The sequence below is a fragment of the Propithecus coquereli genome, unplaced genomic scaffold (assembly GCF_000956105.1).
Source record: "Propithecus coquereli isolate 6110/MARCELLA unplaced genomic scaffold, Pcoq_1.0 Scaffold221, whole genome shotgun sequence".
Taxonomy (NCBI): Eukaryota; Metazoa; Chordata; class Mammalia; order Primates; family Indriidae; genus Propithecus; species Propithecus coquereli.
Genome location: NW_012147301.1, coordinates 2,243,136 through 2,262,793, shown reverse-complemented (window position 1 = coordinate 2,262,793; position 19,658 = coordinate 2,243,136). Strand labels below are relative to the sequence as shown.

Below are 19,658 nucleotides of genomic sequence, written 5' to 3'. Positions count from 1 at the left end.
GATGGGTGTCTGCACTGAGTTGGGCATTGGTATAGTGACCTCATGGAGAGTAGGGGACCACCAGGTTGCCTAAGGAGGGGTGACCCAGCCCAGGCTGGAAACAGAGCAGGTCAAACTCCCGTGCTGATCAGCAGTGGGATGACAGTGTGACTAGCCACTGCACCTCAGCCTGAGCAACACAGCGAGACCCTGTCTCTTAAGGAAAAAAAAAAAAATCTAGGCGGCAGGAGAATCGCTTGAGGCCAGGAGTTCGAGACCAGCCTGAGGAAGAGCAACACCCATCTCTACTTAAAATGGAAAAAATTAGCCGGGCATGGTGGTACACACCTGTAGCCCCACCTACTCAGGAGGGAGAGGTAGAAGGATCACTTGAGCCCAGGAGTTTGAGGTTGCTGTGAGCTATGATGACACCACTGCACTCCAGCCTAGGTGACAGAGCAAGACCCTGTCTCAAAAAAACAAAATAAAAGCTGAAAGTGTGGTCCAGTGGCCCAGTGATTCAGTGGTCAGCACCCGATCCTGGGGACACACGGCCTGATCCTGATCCCAGCATTTCCACCTCCCGGCTGTGCAATTCTGAGCAAGTGATTGTGGAGGGCAGGGGGCAAGAATGAGAGAAAATCCAGTATATGCAGGAATTGGGAGAGAGAAAAGAAAGGCTTGGAGGTGAAGGCGGAGCCATGAGATGATAGGGAGATGGGTAAGGAGAATAATAAGGACTTTTTAGTGTGACATGCGATGTAATTCATCCTTTGTTGAATCTTCCAGGCTATTCAGCAAAGACTAAATAGCTTCTCAATTCAATTTTGGATGCTGGACTTTTCTTTCAAATGTAAAATTGAGATTGACAACAAGGCAGAATTTTGTTTGGGTTGCAATTTAATACTTTTTTTTTCTGAGACAGGGTCTCGCTCTGTTGCTCAGGCTAGAGTGCAGTGGTGTCATCATAGCTCACAGCAGCATCGAACTCCTGTGCTCAAGCCTCCTGAGTAGCTTGGACTAGAGGCAAGCACCACCACGCCTGGGCAATTTTTAAATTTTTTGTAGGAACAGGGTCTCACTATGTTGCCCAGCCTGCTCTCGAGCTCCTGGCCTTAAGTGATCCTCCCACCTTGGGGCCTCCCAAAATGCTGGGATTACAGGTGTGAACCTGTCAGGTCCGGCCTCTTGGTGGACTGTTGTCCTAGTTCTTTGGCTCCTTGTTTGGAAAATTCACAAGCAGGCCCGGTGGGAGGGAGTGACCACAGACAGGAAGCAATTGCACACGAACAGCTTGTATTGCAGAAAAGGGAGCTATACAAAGCGAGAGTATGTTCCAGAGAGGAACGGGTCAGTCTCCACGAGTGGAGAAAGATGTTGAGGGCTCAGAGGTGGTTTCCTCTTATTGGCCTGGTCTGGGGGAGGGCTCATGAGAGGTGTGGGATGTTGCCAGGTGATTGCTATACATGATTGATAGGTGTTCTTATAACGAAGCTGCAGGCCCACGGCTGTGTGTGCCTCAACCTCAAGTTCTGCTCTTGGTGGTTGTGAGCTGCGTTCTCCCACAGTCCCTTCCCAGGCTTCTCTGCCCCTAGGAACTGCCCTCCTGGCCTGTATCTGCCACCTGTAGATTTGGTCCCTGCCTAACAAGCCACCACACCTGGCTTTTGGGTTACAATTGAGCTGAAAAAAATATTTATGGAGAACCCTCTATGCTGGGCCTCGGGCTGGGCCCTGGACACCCAGGGGCAGTAAGCGCTCTGGGTAAATGAGGCAGAGACAGAGGGTTGTGGAAGCAGAGAGGAGGGGGCAATCGGTTCTTCCCAAGAGAGTCACGAAGGCCGCATGCAGGCAGGGAAGTGGGTGGTGGGCCTTGACACAAGCTAGGAATGTTCCAGGGAGAAGGATTGGGAAATGCATCTCAGGCTGTGATGGCTGGATTTCCTCCCAAGGGTTTTGGTTGCCATCTATGGGCGTCAGAGTCCCAAAGACCGTGTTCCTCCCATGGTGCTAATACCAATTCACGAAGGAGCTAATTCACGCTTCTCTTCTTCCCGCCGTGCTGGGGAAGCCCCCAGGAAGTGAGAACACGTGCTGGCCTTTGAACTGAAACTCCTGGGTCCCTCACCAGACAGCACAGGCTGGCGACACGGGCCCCGAGGTGTGGTACACTAAAGGGGGCACAGCATCGCTTCTCAACTGTTTACACCCAAAGTATCTGACTCCTTTACTCGTCAGGGGGAAACATGAGACAAATCCACACTGGGTCACTCTGCAGGACAACTGGCCTCGTCCCTTTAGAAATGTCAATGCCATGGAAAATTAGAAAGGTGGGGGCTGCTCTGGAGCAGGGGAGAGAAAGAGACACGACGACCAAGACAGCACGTGAGTCTTGGCTGGATCTTGGGAAACACAGCTGAGGAGGACGTTGTCGGATCATTGGGGACATGTGAAAATGGACTATATATTAGATAACAGTTTTGGATCTTTTCTCTCTCTTTTTTCAATTGATGGAAAGAAAACATTTACGATGTTGTTTCCCTGGGGTGGGAGGCTTCAGGGGGAGGGTGGGAACCCCTTATTTTAAAAGCATAAAAATGGCTTGGGTTTCTACCCCGGCCCTTCCACCTCCTACCTGTGACACCTGGAACCAGTTCTCGTGCCACTCAGCGTTTCGCCATCAGGGGAAGCGGGGATGACGGCGGTGCCGTCACGGGTGCTGTCGAGGACTGACAGAGCAAGCCCACGGCCAGTCGATTAATTGTCACTGCAGCCAGTAAGGAAGGCTTAGTGGGGACCTGGCCGTGGTGGCAGCATCAGCGGAGTCCCTCTGGGAACAGCCCCCTTTTTGTGGGCGCTGCAGAAGTGGGGGCCTGCACCCCCTTGCTGCCCTCCGCCTCTCCCACCCCAGCCGCATTTCCCAGCTGGCTCCAGAGTAGGTGCTCCCGGCCAAGGGGGCAGCCTGGAAACCTGGCCGAGATCCCCTTTGTTGGTTTCCAGCAAATTAAAATTTATCTCTCGGGGAGGAAATGAGGGGTCGGGTTTTTTTTTTTTTCCGTCTTCTTAATGGGCCCTGATGAAGGAAATGAATGCAGGGAAGGGATCAGAAATACGATCCACTGCTTGCCTGCACGGAAAGGTCGGGGGGCTCCCTGTGCCCTTAGAGGGGCAGCCGGGCACAGTATGTTTTATTATATAATTAACCTTGACCCTTTTGGGTTCAAAGAGAGAGGTTAGTTGGAAATAAATCAATAGTCTGGTCTGGTCACTTCAAAGGCTACAGAACCTGCTGGAAAATTTCATGTTGGTTCAGTGTGTAAATTGAAATAGGGTGTGCCATTCTTTTTGAAAGGCAGGAGGGGGTTTTAGGTCTAAAATTGAAATTAATTGTGCACCCACTTCCTTTAACCAGGCAATCAGGAGTCTTTATTGCGTATCTCGTGGGGGCTGGCGGGGGGTGGGGGGAGGCAGGGAGAAAGCATCGTGACCTCCCAGTGACCGCCCGGGCCGGGCTCTAGGACAATAGGCATCTCTTCGAGCCCAGGGAGCACCTCCCTCCCGTAGCCGAGCAGTCCCTTATCACACACGTCCGGAAGTCTTAGGGTCACCGAACCATCACAGCACATCGCGTTTGTTGACTGCTTACTTTGCACCAGGTGCCCTGGATTTTCCAGTTATTTCCTCATTTGAGCCTCATAACAACCCAATTAGATAAGTACGATTATTAGCTCTGTTACTGAGGAGGAAACTGAGCTTCGGGACGGGCTGAATGTGCGGAGCCTCGCTGAGGTTTTTGTCTGTTTCAATGCCATGGCTCGAGGAACGACAGTAAGACCCAAGGAAGAGTTGCAAATTACCCGAAGTCCACAGTCTTCCCGTCCTTTTCCCCGAAGTCGTGAGACGGTAAATGGAGCCGGGGCTGGTTTCTCTTAAAGTCTCTCTCGGCTTCGTCTTTAGTTCACCTTTCATCGCTTTCTCTCCATCTTTCCCTTCCTCTTTATTTTTCCCTCCCTCTTTCACTTCCTCCTTCTTTCCTTTCCTGATTTCTTGCTTTCTTTTCACAAACATCCTTTGAGAATTTAGTGCTACTACCTGGCAGCACAGGTGGGTCATAAAGGGATAAGAAGACACGGTACCTGTCCTTAGAAAACTTGACCCTGAGTTCTCAGGGTAGGGTGACGTGCACACGTGCCGTGCACAAGGTGCTGCGGGAGGAAACGGGACTGCAGGGCGGAGGGCGAGGGGGAGAAGTGGCTCTTGCTGGAGAGGACTGGGGAAGACAGCGGGAGGAGCCGTGTTTGGAAGGATCCAGAAAGAAGAGATGGCAAGAGGTGTTGTTCCAGGCTGAAGGAACAGCTTGCAGAAAGGCCCAGAGGCACCCCTGTGCATGGCATATTTGGGAGACAGCAGGAGCCCAACTCGGAGGGTTGGACTTGATGACAGGAGTAGAAAACTAGGCTGTGCTCTGATTAACAATAGTAGTAACAGGCCGGGCGCGGTGGCTCACGCCTGTAATCCTGGCACTCTGCGAGGCCAAGGCGGGAGGATCGCTTGAGCTCAGGAGTTCGAGACCAGCTTGAGCAAGAGTGAGACCCAGTCTCTACTAAAAATAGAAAGAAATTTGCCAGACAATTAAAAATATATAGAAAAAATTAGCCGGGCATGGTGGCGCATGCCTGTAGTCCCAGCTACTCGGGAGGCTGAGGCAGGGGGGTCGCTTGAGCCCAGGAGTCTGAGGTTGCTGTGAGCTAGGCTGACGCCACGGCACTCTAGCCCGGGCAACACAGTGAGACTCTGTCTCAAAAAAAGAAAAAGAAAAAAAAATAATAGTAACAATAGCAAGCACAGTTCTATGTGCAGACTCATTTACCTCCCATAGCAGCCTATGAAGTAGGTACTATCCTCACACATGGTGGACAGAGCGGGAAACAGTGGCACCGCAGGTTAAGGGCATCCACCCGGTCACACAGTTGAGCAGGGATTACAGACCCTGGGCTACACCATCTCTTGTGAGGGGACCTTGAATGCCGGCCCAAAAGCATTGGGCTGCCCTGGGAGCAATAGGGAGCTATGGCAGGTTCCTGATCCAACCTGCATTTCAGGACATGCCCAGCCTCTTGAACCCTCCTACTCAGGGAGGGGGCTGTCTGACATTCCCGGGTGTCTCCTCACTCCTCAAAAAGAAAATCTCCATTTCGGCTAATTCAGACCTGCCCCCTTCTCTTCAATGCACAGACGTGAGTCAACAGCACACAGCTTGGAACGAGGAGCCCAGGGCCAAGCCCCGGCCCTGCTGCCTCCCTCCTCTGGGCCTTGGTTTCCTCGTCTGTCAAATGGCAGATGACAGTAAGTCTAGCCCTGCCCACTCAGATGTGGTAACGTGGGGGTTAGACACCAGTGGGGACCAGGACTCAGTCCCCTGGCTGCAATCCTGACTCATTCCACAGGGTGGCAGCAAAGCCCCTCACTGCCCTCTCAGGAGCGCAGGGCTTCCAGGCTGGGGCCGCCGCTCCAGGGAGGCCAGGCCAGGTGCAGGCGGCCCTTTCCCGCTCACTCTCTTCTTCATCCTGCTCCTCCTACCCCTTCACTCCTTCCCCCCACACGCTCAGGGTTGCCCTGCCCTCCTCGGTTTCTCTGCCTATTACAGTGGGATAGTTTGAACCCTTAAACTGTCCACTTCACCTACACAAACTCAATGAATCCTCTCAACCTCTTTTTTGATGACAGCTCCATCAGGATATAACTTATATACTGTACGATTCCTCATTTAGGTGTACAGTTCAATAGTTTTTAGTACAGTCACAGAGTTGTGCAACTGTTGCTACCATTTTAGAATTTTTTTAAGAGACAGGGTCTTGCTGTCACCCAGGCTGGAGTGCAGTGGTGCAACCATAGCTCACTGTAACCTTGAACTCCTGGGCTCAAGTGATCCTCCTGCCTCATCCTCCCCAGTAGCTGGAACTACAGGCATGTGCTACCACACCTGGCTAATTTTTGTTTTTATACTTTCTGTAGAGACAAGGTCTTGCTGTGTTGCCCAGGCTGGTCTCAAACCCCTAGCCTCAAGTGATCCTCCCACCTCGGCCTCTCAAAGTGTTGGGATTACAGGTACGAGCCACTGCACCCAGCCTTTGTATTTCCTTGATGGTGTCATATGAAGCACAAAAGCTTTTAATTTTGAGACGTTCAATTTATCTATTTTTTTTTATTGTTTATGCTTTTGGTGACATATCAAAGAAACTATTGCCTAATCCAAGGTCATAAAAATGCACGTCTAGGTTTTCTTCTTTGTTTTGTCTTTGTTTTAGCTTTTACATGCAGGGTTTTGCTTCATTTTGAGTTGATTTTTCCATATGTGAGTAAGGGGTCCAAATTCATTGCTTTGCATGTGAACGTCCAGTTGTCCCAGGATCATTTGTTGAAAAGACTATTCTTTCTCTATTGAATTGTCTTGGCAGCCTTGTCAAAAATCAGTTGACCATGAATGTGGTAGTTTATTTCTGGACTCTTAATGCTATTTTATTGATATATGTGTCCATCCATATGCCAGTTCCACACTGTTTTAATTATCATAGCTTTGTAGTAAGTCTGAAAATCCGAAAGTGTGAATCTTTGTTCTTTGTTCTCAAGACTGTTTTGGCTATTGGCGTCCCTGTCCCTTGCATCTTCATATGAATTTTAGAATCAGTTTGTCAATTTTTGCAAAGAAGCCAGCTGGATCAACAACCCTTTGAGGTAGCGGAATATTACCCCTATGTTACAGATGAGGAAACTGAGGCCTACAGAAGTTCAGTCACTTGCTCATGGTTACACGACTAGGAACTGGCAGCCAGGGGTTCAAACTACATCAGTTGTACTCCACTGTTCACACCCTGGGCCAAGGCCACAGCCTTCTCTGCTCTGGGGAACGCCATGCTTCTCACTGGCAGACGGTGAGCAGTGGCAAAGGGCTGAAGGCAACTGGCCAACTGAGCCACCAACTGGAGCTAGAGAAGATCCCCCATATAAGGTGACTCCTGAGCTGGGTACAGCAAGGGAATCCTCACCGTTCTCTGCTCCTCCTGAGGCCCTGGTTCTCCCCACCCCAGCCTCGGCCCCAGTAACTGGGGACTTGATGGCCATGGGAGAGATGACCTCTAGTTTCCAGGTACAAAACTCCCCTGTTGCTTAACCCAAGACTATACCATACCAGCCAGGACCTAGAACAAAGAGTTCTTTCTTTTTTTTTTTTTTGTTGAGACAGAGTCTCATTCTCTTGCCTCAACTAGAGTGCCGTGGCGTCAGCCTAGCTCACAGCAACCTCAAACTCCTAGGCTCAAGCGATCCTCCTGCCTCAGCCTCCCGGGTACCTGGGACTCCAGGCACACGCCACCGTGCCTGGCTGATTTTTTCTATTTTTAGTTGTTTGGCTAATTTCTTTCTATTTATAGTAGAGACGCGGTCTCACTCTTGCTCACGCTGGCCTCGAACTGCTGACCTTGAGTGATCCTCCCTCCTCAGTCTCCCGGAGTGCTAGAATTACAGGCGTGAGCCACCGCGCCCGGCCAAGAGTTCTTTCTTTGTAGCTTTGTGACAGTGTCCCCAGTCCTCCACCTACATGTTCTGTTCTTGCAAGCATTCATTCAGCAGTTACCGAGTAAGTGTGATCTGGAGCAAGGGGCCCAGAGACGAAAAGAAACTGTGGGGAGCAGAGTCCGGCCGGGATGTGGGCATTTTGGAGTGATAGCTAGACCAGACCCTGCCTTGTGGCAGTGGCATGTGGTGCACCATGACTGACAGGCCATCTGTGCCCTTGGGAACTTGGGGTCCAGCGTACATCCCTCTGGAGCCCAAGGAGCAAGGCCCTTCCCTTCCCTGCCAGTCGGGCTGGGCTCCTCCTTGGCCCTCCTTTCAGCCTTCTCTTCTCTCCACTCCCTCTCTGCTCCAGAGGAGCAACAGAGCCCCCGAATCCGTCCCCACGATGCCTCTTAAGGAAGCGGGCCTAGGTGTCCCCTGCCCTGGCTCTAGCTTGAATCCAGAGTTCAAGGCAGCACCGCCCAGGCACTCCTGCTCCTTGCCCTGTTTCCAGCCTGGATTCCAGCCTGTCCTGAGCCGCTGGCTCCCCGACTGCCCAGCCCCCTCTCTGCAGGGGGCTCAGGGGCCATATTCACACCAGGCCCCCAGGCCCCTCCCTTCGCTCTGCGCTCCGGACAAGGCCAGTATTGAGGGTCTGACCGTGGCAGGGCTGGCAGAGCGCAGAAGGCCCCGGGCGGGCTGTGGCTGTCCTGGGCTCCAGCCGTGGCTCTGCCTCTCACTTCCCTGTGACCTGCAGGCACTTGTGCCCCTCATGGGTCCTCTGTTGCCTCATGTGTCTCAGGAGGGGTCAGCGGTCCCCTCCAGTTCTGTCAGTCTGGGGTCTGCCATCCAGACTGGGGGGCCTCGGGCTTGCACCAGCTACTCTTGGCCCTCAGCCCTCACGCGCGACAAGGAGCAGGCAGCAGAGAAGCTCCTTTCCGGGTGTTCGCAGGGGCCTGGTCCCCCCTCCTTGTGGCCTTAGAACTGGACCCCAAGAGTGATCTTCGCAAATAATAGGGATGAGACCCTGAAACCCGGCCTGGTGCAGCAGTTGGGGGCACTCTGTCTCCTGCAGCCCACCAGCAGCCCCTCAGCCAGGCCCGGCCCCTGCGTACCCCCAGGGCCACTGGGTGAGCTCTCCCGCTCCCAGCTCACACTCCTTCCCCATCTGTCTCTCCCGAGTGATCCCTGATCCCGTGGTTGCTTTAAAACATGACCACAAGTTCTTTAACTCTCCTGTCATCCAAAGGTGGAATCAAATTCCCCTAGAATTCCTTGAATATGGCTGGCCTTAGTGACTTGCTTCTAAGGAATAAAATACAGCAGAAGTGATGCTGTGTCACCAAGGCTAGGTCAGAACAATGATGTGGTCTCCACCTGGCTCACTCTCTCAGGACACTTGTCCTTGGAACTCAGTCCCCCATGCTATGAGGAAGCCCAGGCCACATGGAGAGGCCACGTGCCAGCATCAGCCACCAGACGTGGAGTGAGGCAGCGTTCGGGTGACTCCAGCCCCAGGCTCCAAGCTGCCCCAGCGGGTGTCCGGTGGGGCAGAGACAGCTGTCCCCACCGAGCCCTGCCCAAACTGCAGGTTTGTGAGCAAAATCAATGTCCTGTTAAACCACCAAGGTCTGAGGTGTTCGTTACAGAGCGTTAGATGATTGGAACAGGTTATAGCCTTAGCTGCTGCTGCTTTCTGCCCAAAGATGGTTCGTGGGGGGGGAAATGTGAGGAGGTGCTTCGGCCTGAGGCCTCTGGGCTGAGATCTCAGGACCCAGACTCCAGCCAGGCCACTCAGTTTTGACACCGTTTCTGCTAACCTTCCTAATTGTCATCTACTTTAGGCCGGCTCAGCCTTGCGACAGTGAGCACAGGCCCTGTCTGTGTTTGCATGTGATTTGTGTGCAATTTGCATAGACCTGCTCTTTAGGTGGTTTCTAAACGTTTCCAGAAGCCTCCCCCTGGGGGAGGTACGACATCTTGGACTCTTGGAGGGCGGGGCACTGGAGGTTACTGGTCTACTCCCCAACCCCTGCAGGGCCCGCTGGGACCACGGCCTCCCAGGCAGCCCTCGGATGGCTGGAATTGGTGAAAACGTCCTGTGTGCAAAGTCCCGTGTAAAGAAAGGTGGAGTCTTATGTTTACATTCAACTTGATTCTCTCCTCTGGGATGATCAGGGCAAGTCAGGAGCCTCCCTGGAGACTCAGGACAAGGACCACGTGGGCCCAGGCTTCTCTTGCTCGGTTCAGCACCGCTGATCCTGACCTGACTCACCCCCAACCACCCCATAGGCTTCTTCCAGAAACTGCCTGGCCAGGGGCTTCCAAATGTTCTTTTAGGAGCAGTACCCTGTTTTCAAATGCAATTTCATGAAGAGACCAACATTTAATGAGATAAATGTACAGTTGCTCCAGGCGAGGGTGGCAGGGAGAGTGAGGCCCCCTAGAGAGCTCCCCACACCTCTAGCCACAGCTGGGGGACCCAGTTTACAACCCACCATCCCAGCACCTGGCCCTCCAGGCCCGCGGAGCCTGCCAGCATGCGTCCTGGCTTTCCAACTCAGCAGCAGCTGCCTCACACCGTATCACACCATTGCCTCTTAGAAAGCTCGAAGCCCACTGAGAACTCTAGATCTTTGTCAGCATAACTGCCATTAAGCCAAGCCTGGCTTTAGGAAGCCGGCCTAAGAGACAGTGGAGGAACAGAGAGGCCTGGCTGACTGGGGGTCCTGGCTGAGTACTCCGGAAAGAGTCACTCAGTCGGAGCCTCAGTTTCCTCAACTGTAGAATGTCGAGGAAAATAGTCCTTCCTCATAGAGCGTGAAAAGCACCTCGCCCTGCCTGGCCAGCACTGGACGAGGGCTCGGTACCGGAGGACCGTCACTACCGCGCCCGGGGCCGGGTCTGTTTTACCACTGCGGGCTGAGGAAGCGCTAGGCGGTGGCCGGAGGGCAGACACCGGAACCAGGCGGTCTGGCCCCGAGACCAACTCTGCTGTGTGAGGACCAGACTGACTTGGGACGGTTCCTTCGCTTTTCTTCTTCCTTGGTTTCGCAGACTGAAATGGGGATGACGGCACTAGCGTATCTGCCTCGCAGGGAGGCCTGAGGCCCTGGAACGGCCCCTGCATGGAGGAGACCTAGCACGTGACTCCAGGCTCTGACCCTTGCGGCCAGGCCGGCCCCGCACTCCTGCCCTCCGACCCCCGGGACCTGACGCAGTCACCAAAAGACTCGAGGTTCACTTTGGCAACAGGACTTTTATTCAGTCAAAATGAGTAGAGTGTGACAAAACCCAGGTCGGGCCAGGTGGCCCCCAGCCTCCTCCTGCCGCAGCCCCACTCTTCCCAAGGGATGGGGGCTGCAGAGAGGAGCCGCTTCGGGGTCAGAAGGGCACCGCCCCCGCGCTTGGTGGAACCGTCGGGGACACCCACCATCTGGGCCGATGGGGGACAGCCCTTCCCCGAGTTCCCATGGATACGACGCTAGTCTTCTAGGAAAACACCACAAATTCTACCTTCTTCAGCTAACTAACTAAAGCTCAGGGTGGGGTGTCCCTAGAGGGTTGGGGGTGAGGGATTTTATGGTCTAATCTCATTCTTAAGGAATACACTTGTATTTTTTTTTTCTTTAAAAAAAAGTTTTCTGCTATTTAAAAAAATGTTTCTGAGTGTAACCAAAAATAGGTATTTGTTTCCTTGGTTTTTTTTCTTCTTTAAGTAGTTCAAAGAACACCACAACAGAAAAGAGAAACAAGTCACGTAAGAGAACAAAACCCTTAAACACACCTTGTATAAAAATAGCTTCCGGCGGCATCTGCTGACAGTGGTCGTTCCACTGTTGGGGGGCGAGTCAGGCTGGCTGTGTCCCCTGGACAGAGGGCTGGGGCGCTTCTGCCAGGGCCACCCCCAGCCCCAACCCCATCACACACGCGGTACATTCCAAGGGCTGTGCCTGGGCGGGACAGGGGGCAGGCTGAGGGCGGGCCCCCTCCCAAGGCCCGGGCAGAGAGGGTCGCAGCATCCCCAAGCGGGGCTGGCCGGGCCGGGCGGACAGATGAGACGCGCGAGGGAGCACAGAGCACAGGCAGCCTGCCGGGAGGTGGCTTGTTTGGATAACAGTTCATACTTCAAGGAATAAATTTCCTCGCATTTTTGGCTTTTTTCACATTTTCTCTCTGACCAATCCCATTTTCACTTCTGCAGGCCCCGAGAGGGCCCCCTTGGTGACTCGGCCCCGGGGCTCCTCTCGGGGGAGAGGCGGGTGGGGCGGCGGGCAAGCAGAGGGGCAGGGAGGGAGGCCCAGTGACGACGCAGGCCGCAGAGCCAGCAAACCTTGAGGTAGACGTTTTCTTTCACACCTGGAAATGGGGACGTGCTTTTTTTTTTCTCCTTTTTTTTTTTTTTTTTAACTCTGGACAACAACGTGGGGAGGGAGGGGTGCCCGTAAAGGAGGCTTGAGGTAGGAGTGCATTCAGGGTCTGGGGGGTAAGGGCAGGGCGACGCCCACCCCCCAAGGACATTCATTCCGGCTGAGGTAGGTGCTGCGAGCCTCGTGGCAAAAGTCCATCCTGAGAAAACACATTGGTGGAGGGTGACAGCGTCGGGCCCGGCCACAGCAGGGGCGTATTTTTGGAGTCTAATTCACCTTCTTCTCTCTCCCTCTTTTTCTTCTTTTTTTTTTTTTTTGTCTTTTTTGAGTTTAAGTTTTGCTTTTTAAAGGAAAAGGTTAGTTCAGTTCCAAGTCATGTGGGTACCAGGCAGAGGTGACGGGGGACCAGCCCAGTGGGGTAGGGGGAGTGGGCTCCTCGGGGTGGGTCCCTGCTGAGGCCGCCTCAGGTCTTGGAACCCGAGAGGCAGTCGGGACAGAAATGCTGGGGAGCCCCCAGGACCATCTGAATCCCACATGACAGGAGAACTCTTGCCTTTGACCTGAGAATGGGGGTGCGCCCCCTCCAGAGCCTGCCACGCACTGGCTACCGCGCCAAGCGAGCTGGCCGGGCAGCTGGTCCTTCACTGAGGAGGCCGGGGGCCTCCATCCTGGGGTGTCAGGGCAGCCATGGGGCCCGTGCAGGGGGCCAGGGCCTCCGTCGTCCTCGCATGCAGAAGGCTGAAGCCCTGAAGCGGGAGCACGGAGAGCTGGGTCTCCTCGCATGGGGCAGGGGCCGCGGGATCCTGCCGGGGAAAGGGCCGGTCACACAGCGTCAGCCTGGGGCCGGCGGGTCAGGCTTGTATCCAACCCCACCCAGGGCTTAGGGCCTCCAGGCCTTGTGGCCTGACTTGGGGGTACAGAGAGAAGCACCGGCCATAGTTCTGTGCCCGGAGAAGACCTGGCGCCTGGCTAAGGCTGCTGACCGAGGCCTGCGGCCCAGGGGAAGCAAGAGCAGGATCGGGAGGTGGTCAGACCTCGAAGGGGCAGGTTTGCTCAAGGCGTGGGCACTCACCGCGGGTCTGGGGTCCGGCTGCCCCCCAGCCCCAGCTGGGGGGAACAGCTGCTCTAGCTCCTTCACGTCCACAAGTTTCCCGTCGCGGCCCAGCTGGCCCCGCTCTCCCCGTCCTGTCCCATTCAGGGCCAGGATGCCAGGGTCCCTCTGGCTCCGGGGACCCTGAGGAGGGGAGAGCTGGTTTTCCACGTCCTTACAGAAGAGGACCCTAAGGGTGAGCCAAGAGTTGGGGGAGGGGTGTGGGAGGGAGCGAGAACAAAAAGAGAAAAACAAAAGACACAGGCAGTGAGCCCCCAACCCTTTCTCCTGCAGCCCCCTTCTCCAAGCCTGTCCTCACCCCACGCCAGCCCAGCCCCTCCCCAGCCCGGGACCCACCTGCCCCTTTGGCCAAACAGAAGGAAGAGGACACAGAAGATGATGCAGGTGACCCCAATGTGGATGCCAATAACAATGCCCGTGGTGGACGTCTGGTTGGCTACTTCCTCCTTCTGGCAGTCACACGGTGGGCTCAGGGCTGGAGGGCATGGGCAAGGTGGGGCCTGCAGCTCTCCAGGCCTGAAGCACCCCCAGACCCCCAGCCTCGAGGATGCCTCCCTCAGCTGCTCCCACCCTCAAGTGGAAGTGGCAACATCCTTTGACTGTGGGACCCCAGCCCAGCCTTTTTGGTTCTTTTTAGCAATTATTGAGCGCTGACTTTGTGCCAGATACTGGGAATAACACTGTATGCGGACCATTTCATCCTTGCCACAGCTTTATAATGTAGGGATTAGTATACTTGTTTTATACAGGAGAAAACAGTGGCTCAGAGAGGTTAAGTAACTTGCCCAAGGTCACACAGCTAGAATGTTACACAGCTAAATTTCAAACTGAGGTCTGTTTCTTAAGGGCTGCATGCACTGTCCCACCTGTGCTCCTTCCCTGCCCCTCAGCCCCCTACTCTGTTCCCAAACCTCACCTGTCCTCTCAGATGCTCCCCTCAAGGACACGAAGCGGACTGTGGCATTGCCGTCTCCATGCTGGTTATAGGCGAGCAGCTTCACCTCGTACACCGCAGTGGGGTCTGGGGAAAGGCAGGGCCGCTGAGTGACTGCCCCTGTCCCTACCACACAGCTCTGTCCTGGCAGAGAAAGGGAGGGGACCCCTACATACCACACCCTGCCCAGCTCCCCAGGCCCAGGGCTGTGTCCGCCTCACCGAGCTGGCTGAGGTTGTAGGAGGAGACAGTTCCAGGCAGCAGGATGGGGCCGGTGAAGGAGGCCTTGCTTGCTGGGCGGTAAAACAGCTTGAAGCCACCCTCATGCTGGGCCAGCCGGGGCCAGGGCTCCCACAGCAGCTGCAGGGAGGAGCTGCCCAAGACCCGCACGGACAACGGGGGTGGGGCGGGGGCTGCGGGCAGAGGAGGCCAAGATGTGAGGGCTCAGTCAACGCTCTACCTTTCCACCTTCCACCTGTGACCCAGACGCCCAGGAGCCTGACAGCTCCCTGGCCTCTGATCCCGGGCGTGCACCTGGTCAGACAGCAGCGTTCCATGAATCAGATCCCTTTCCTTCAAGTAGGTCCCGTCCGACTCAGCCCCAGGAGGGTCAGGCACCCTGTGCAGTGCACAGCCTGAACAACTGTGCACAGTGGTTCTGCTCGGACACCCTGAGCGTTTGTGGTTTTGTACTCCACACCCAGGCCTCACCTTCGCCCAGGGTGCTGGCCAGGGAGGCGATGGAGGCTGAGCTGGCCCCCCGAGGCGTGTAGGCCTTGATGTAGAAGCTGTAGGCCGTGGAGGGCTCCAGGTCGCTCACCAGGTGCTGAAAAGTGCTCTTGCTGACTGCTTCCTGATACTCCAGCTCCGGTGGGTCTGGGAGGCAAAGGCGGGGCAGAGGAGTGTAAGGGACAGGAGGGAGTCCTACCCGCACTGGGGAAATGAGGGCAGCCAGGGTGCACGGGGAGAAGGAAAGGAACGTGTGGGTCAGGAAGTGCAGGACTGAAAGGGATGAGAAAGAGAACTAGGGCAAGGGGTGGCTCTGCCTCTCGCCCTCCCAGCCCCACCCACCGGCAGCCTTCCTGATGTGCAGGACGTAGCCGATGATCTCCTTGGTGTTGACCAGGGGCTCGCTCCAGGACACACGGACCTCAGTGGACGACACAGAGACAGCCCGCACGTTGCGGGGAGGCCCGGGCAGCCCCTCGGCCCACAGCACGGTCAGCCTGGCGCTGGCCTGCGATGAGCCTGCGCTGTTCTCAGCCACGCACTGGTAGATGGCCTCATCTTCGGGACCAATCCCAGAAATGGTCAGCGTGCTGCGGGGGAGGAAGAGCCTCAGATCCCCTCCTCCTCTCAGCTCTGACACCCTGAGCGTTTGTGGTGTCGTACTCCACACCCAGGCCTCACCTTCGCCCACCTCAGAGGTGGGCCAAACCTCCCATCTGGGAGATGGAGAAACCGAATCCTTCCGGAAGACGAATGGCTTGTCTGAGTTCTCCCACCCTGCTGGTGGCAGGCCTAGGGCTTAAACCCACGTCTCCAGACTCCCAATTCCAGGAGGTGCACATTCTGCTCAGCCACCCGCTCTGGGCCTCCCTGTCCCCCACTTCCGCAGTCCTCACCCAACACGCACACGCACGGACCTGTTGTTATTCTTGAGCCTGATGTGGCCCCCTGGCCCCAGCACCTGTCCATTCTTCAGCCAGGTGACGTGAGGGGGTGGCTCGCCCTGGGCCTGGCAGGTGAACATGGCCGTGGTCCCGGCCGGCCTGGAGATGGACTGCGGATGCTGGACAAACTCGGCTGGGGCTGCAGGTGGGCACAGGGAAGCACGTGGCGCCGTGGGGTCAAGCGGAGAGGGAAAGAAATGGCTGTGAAGGCAGGAGGACGGGGCAGCAGGGACGGCGCTGGGGTCCCCAGGGTGAACACACACCCTCTTCCAGGTGGGGCCCAGCCCTCCTCCCTCCTCCCTCTGCCCCAGGCAGACCCAAGAGAAGACTCCATTTTAACGACTATTTAAAAGACTGACATTTGTATCCGGGAGCAATCAAGCTGAGCTCCCGATTCAGGAAATTGTTAAATAAATAAATGTGCTAATAGGTTTGGCTGCACCTCCAGAAGGTGGTAATGACGGGGAGATGGATGAGCCCTCAGTCCCGGCCCCCCTCACCCCCACTTTCAATTCCACTCTCCTCCAATCCCAGGCCTCCAGCCTCTATTAACACCCGAGAAATGAAATGCTCCATCACTTTCATCTGGACAGATTAGCAGCACGTGGAATGCTAAACAAACGCGCGTTTAAGTTCCCGATTCCCCCATTTCCCGCCCCTTCCCTGCTCTCAGGGAGGGAGCAACCAGAGAAACCCCGAAAACGTTCATCCAAGCCCCGTTCACCGGGACAGCTGAGCCCCAGGGCCGGAGGCTGGACAGAACGACCTGGTCGGCCGCGCCGTGGGAGTGGAGGCGGCTCTGTGTATGCGGCGGGGGCCGCGGCGAGAACATGAAGTGACAAGCACACGGGGAGCCCACAGGCAGGCAGGTGTGAGCGTGGACGTGCCACATGTGTCAATGAAAACAGCATGTGGGGGGGACACGTGACACGTGTGAGTGACACAGGTGGGGAGGACCGGCTGAGATAGAAAGTGGAAATGACTCCGGGGTGGCACCTTCCTAGGGCAGAGAGCTGTGACCTTTGGCCTGGCCTGGGGGCCCGGTGAGGGGCAAGGCACCGGGAACTGGGCTGGGGCTGGGCTGGGGGCGCCGAGGAGGCTGGGAGCGGGCAGGAGGAAGGGCTGTGTGGAAGTCCCTTCCTTCTCTCCTGGGCTTGGCTGGTCCGTACCTTGCACCACCAGCCGGCCCTGTGCCGTCCTCCTCACCCGCGTGCCGGGCCTGTTAGCCGCACAGACGTAGACGCCCGAGTGCTGGACGCTCACGTCTGAGATGATGAGGTTTCCCGTGCCCAGCACCTGGATGCCCTCCACCCCGATGGGGCGGCCGTCTGAGGAGGGAGGGGCGGACGAGCGAGGGTCAGAGACAGAGGCGTGGAAGGGGACGCACAGGCCCCCACGGGGCTCGCCCTGCCACCAGCCTTCCAGGGAACCCCAGTCTGTGACTCCGCACCTTCCCTCCCAAGCACCTCGGCACTGCACAGGCGGCGGAGAGCTGCACAGAGCACTCGCCCGGCAGCAGAGACCTGGCGTCACCCACTCGCTGGCAACGTTCAAGTCCCTTCCCTTCCGTTTCACAATCCATAAAGTGAGGGGTTTGGGTTAGATCGACATTTCTCAGCCTGGTCTGCCTCTCTCGAGACATGGTCAAATATGCACCCCGCTCCTGGGCGGTGGGTCCCGAAGCCCATTACTGTAATGGCTCTGAAAAGGCCTTCAGTAAGGGGACCTGGTTAACTTTATTTTCCAAACTTGTTAGACCACCAAGCCGTTCTTTCCCGCCTGACAGATCACGCTTTGGGAAATGTTGGACCAGATGGTCCTCGCAGTGCCTAGAGGCTCCTCCTAACGGTGAGGCCACTCTTCCCAGCCTCTCCCAGGGACCCCCCCGCCCAGGATCAGATTAGCACAGTCAGAATACAAGGAGACAGCTCTGCATTCAGCCCCTGAAGTGGTGAAATCTACTCCATTATCCCGCCTGCTGCCCCCTCCTTCCCCATCACTCAGCTGCTACAATGTGGCACAGTCTCCTGTGAATGTGACCCCACCCCACCCCCTCCGGAGTTTCCTTCCCCTGAGTGACCTTTCCGCTCAGACAATGTGGGCCCATCTGCCCCCTTTCATTTCCCTCCTTCAGCTGCCCTGGGATTTAGGCTGGGGACTTAGGGGCCAGGCTAGAGACTGGGGGGCCCAGAGCGAGGGTTTGACGACGGGCTGAGATTTTGAGGGGCCTGGGATTGCACAGCTGGGGAGCATGGCGGGAGTGTAGCGGGCAGGGGCGAGCGGGAGGGGAAAGAGGCTGGGGTGCTGGGGGACCCAGCGCTGAGGATGGGGGGTGGACAAGGTTAACCCGGGGAGCTAAGCCATCCCCAACGTGGGGGAAGATCCCTCCCCAGGCCACAGGAAGAGAACAACTGGCAGAGAACAAACAGGATTCAAAGTTCCCCCAGAGCTGGGTGATGAGAGCCCTCCTGGGGTGGGGCTGTGGGGACGGGGCTCACCTAGGCGGCTCCAGGACACAATGGGGCGCGGGTTGCCCGTGGCGACGCACTCGAGCACTGCGGTCTGGTGCACCGTCAGGGTGAGGTTCTCAGGCCCTACGAGGATCGCCGGCTCCTTGTAGGCCTCAGAGCCTGAGCCTGGAGGAAGATGTCACATTTCCTCACTTCAGCTGGGAACTTTGCACCCCACCCACAACTCAGGACGTGGGTAGTGGGAAACCAACACCAGCCCCGAAACCAGGACCTGTGGGCAGAGAGACACCAGGGGGACCAGGACATCCCTCACACCCATCCCCTGCTCCGGGCCCTACAGGGCCTCCAGCGATGGGAGAGCGGGGAGCGAGCAGAGGAGGGGCTTCCGCAGGCAGAACTGAGCCAAGGACCCGCCTTCTGAACAACGCGGCAGCAGCGGAGCTCTGCGCTTAGGAGGCTCGGCACACACCAGGTGACGAGTTCCCTGAGGCCAGTTCAAGGGGACTGATTTGAGGGTGGGGAGGAATTAGGAAGCCGGTTGGGGAAAGGGCCAAAGGACCCTCACCTGACACAGTGAGCCTGGCCCCGTGGCTGATCCGCACGCTGGCAATGTTCGAGGCCACACAATGAAAGATGCCGCCGTCCTCAGCCCGAAGTCCTGTGATCTGCAGGACCCCCTTGGGCAGCAATGTGTACCTGTTGAGGGGAGGGACACAGCCTACCACCAGCACAGACGCTGACACCATGGACCACAGGGACACGAGCATCAGAGACACAGCCTAGGACCCAAGTACTGTCCCCACATCACAGTCATCATCACAGACATACACTGGGCCTCTCCAAGTGGACACACCCTCAATCCCGGCCTGGATAATGATCGCACTCGAGCCTCACAGACACATCCATGAGCCTAGAAGCTGGGCCCAGCAAGCCACGTGGACACCCCGTCTAAACTACGCTGCACAAACAGCAGGCTCAGGCACCTGTGGGCACCAGCTGCGGCTCCCAAAGGCCAGGGTCACTGGCCGCCTCTTTGTCCTCCCTCCGTCTTTCCCTCATGTGGCTCACCTCTTGTTGTCTGTGTCGATGGGGACTCTGTTCTTCTCCCACGTGATCAGGGGTTTGGGAAGCCCATGGATTTGGCACTGGAAGCGGGCCACGCCGCCCTCCTCACCCACGGTGGCCTGGGGATGCACGTGGAAGTCCGACATGGCTGGCGGAAGAGGAGAGGCGTATGGGGACAGCACACTGCTGAGGCGCAGAGGGCAGGGCAGCCTGGGGTGCGGCTGGTCTCAGGCATGGAGACCTGGGGCTTACCCCCCTCGGGGCAGAGTTTTCCTGCATGGCATCAACACCTACCCCAGCCTCCCACAGCTAGGAAACATCTCCCCTAAGATGTGGTACAGGCCAGGCCTGGTGGCTCACGCCTGTGATCCTAACACTTTGGGAGGCTGAGGCGGGAGGATCACTTGAGGCCAGGAGTTCAAAACCAGCCTGAGCAATAGCGAGACCCCTGTCTCTACAAAAAATAGAGAACTTAGCCAGGTGTGGTGGCACATGCCTGTA

At 56.5% G+C, this 19,658-nt stretch overlaps 1 protein-coding gene across 1 annotated transcript; it reads right to left on the bottom strand.

The window, feature by feature from the left end:
• Positions 1-12,544: 12,544 nt before the first annotated feature.
• On the bottom strand, positions 12,545-19,303 carry IGDCC3 (immunoglobulin superfamily, DCC subclass, member 3). Its single transcript, XM_012644843.1, has 13 exons — positions 19,161-19,303; positions 18,658-18,788; positions 18,120-18,257; positions 16,791-16,949; positions 15,595-15,760; positions 15,020-15,267; positions 14,660-14,824; positions 14,170-14,361; positions 13,931-14,035; positions 13,351-13,489; positions 13,165-13,183; positions 12,976-13,068; positions 12,545-12,706 (listed from the first exon to the last, which is right to left on the bottom strand). Exons 1-13 carry the CDS (start codon positions 19,301-19,303, stop codon positions 12,545-12,547), a joined length of 1,860 nt encoding a protein of 619 aa, XP_012500297.1.
• Between the last annotated feature and the right edge of the window lie 355 nt (positions 19,304-19,658).

Bases quoted from the DNA above. Each gene is read 5' to 3' on its own strand.
- IGDCC3 (XM_012644843.1), bottom strand. From the start codon at position 19,303: ATGTCGGACTTCCACGTGCATCCCCAGGCCACCGTGGGTGAGGAGGGC. The intron at 14,825-15,019 runs GTGGGTGGGGCT...TTTGCCTCCCAG, and splicing joins GCACATCAGGAAGGCTGCCG to ACCCACCGGAGCTGGAGTAT. The intron at 14,362-14,659 runs GTGAGGCCTGGG...CTCTGCCCGCAG, and splicing joins GGCCAGCACCCTGGGCGAAG to CCCCCGCCCCACCCCCGTTG.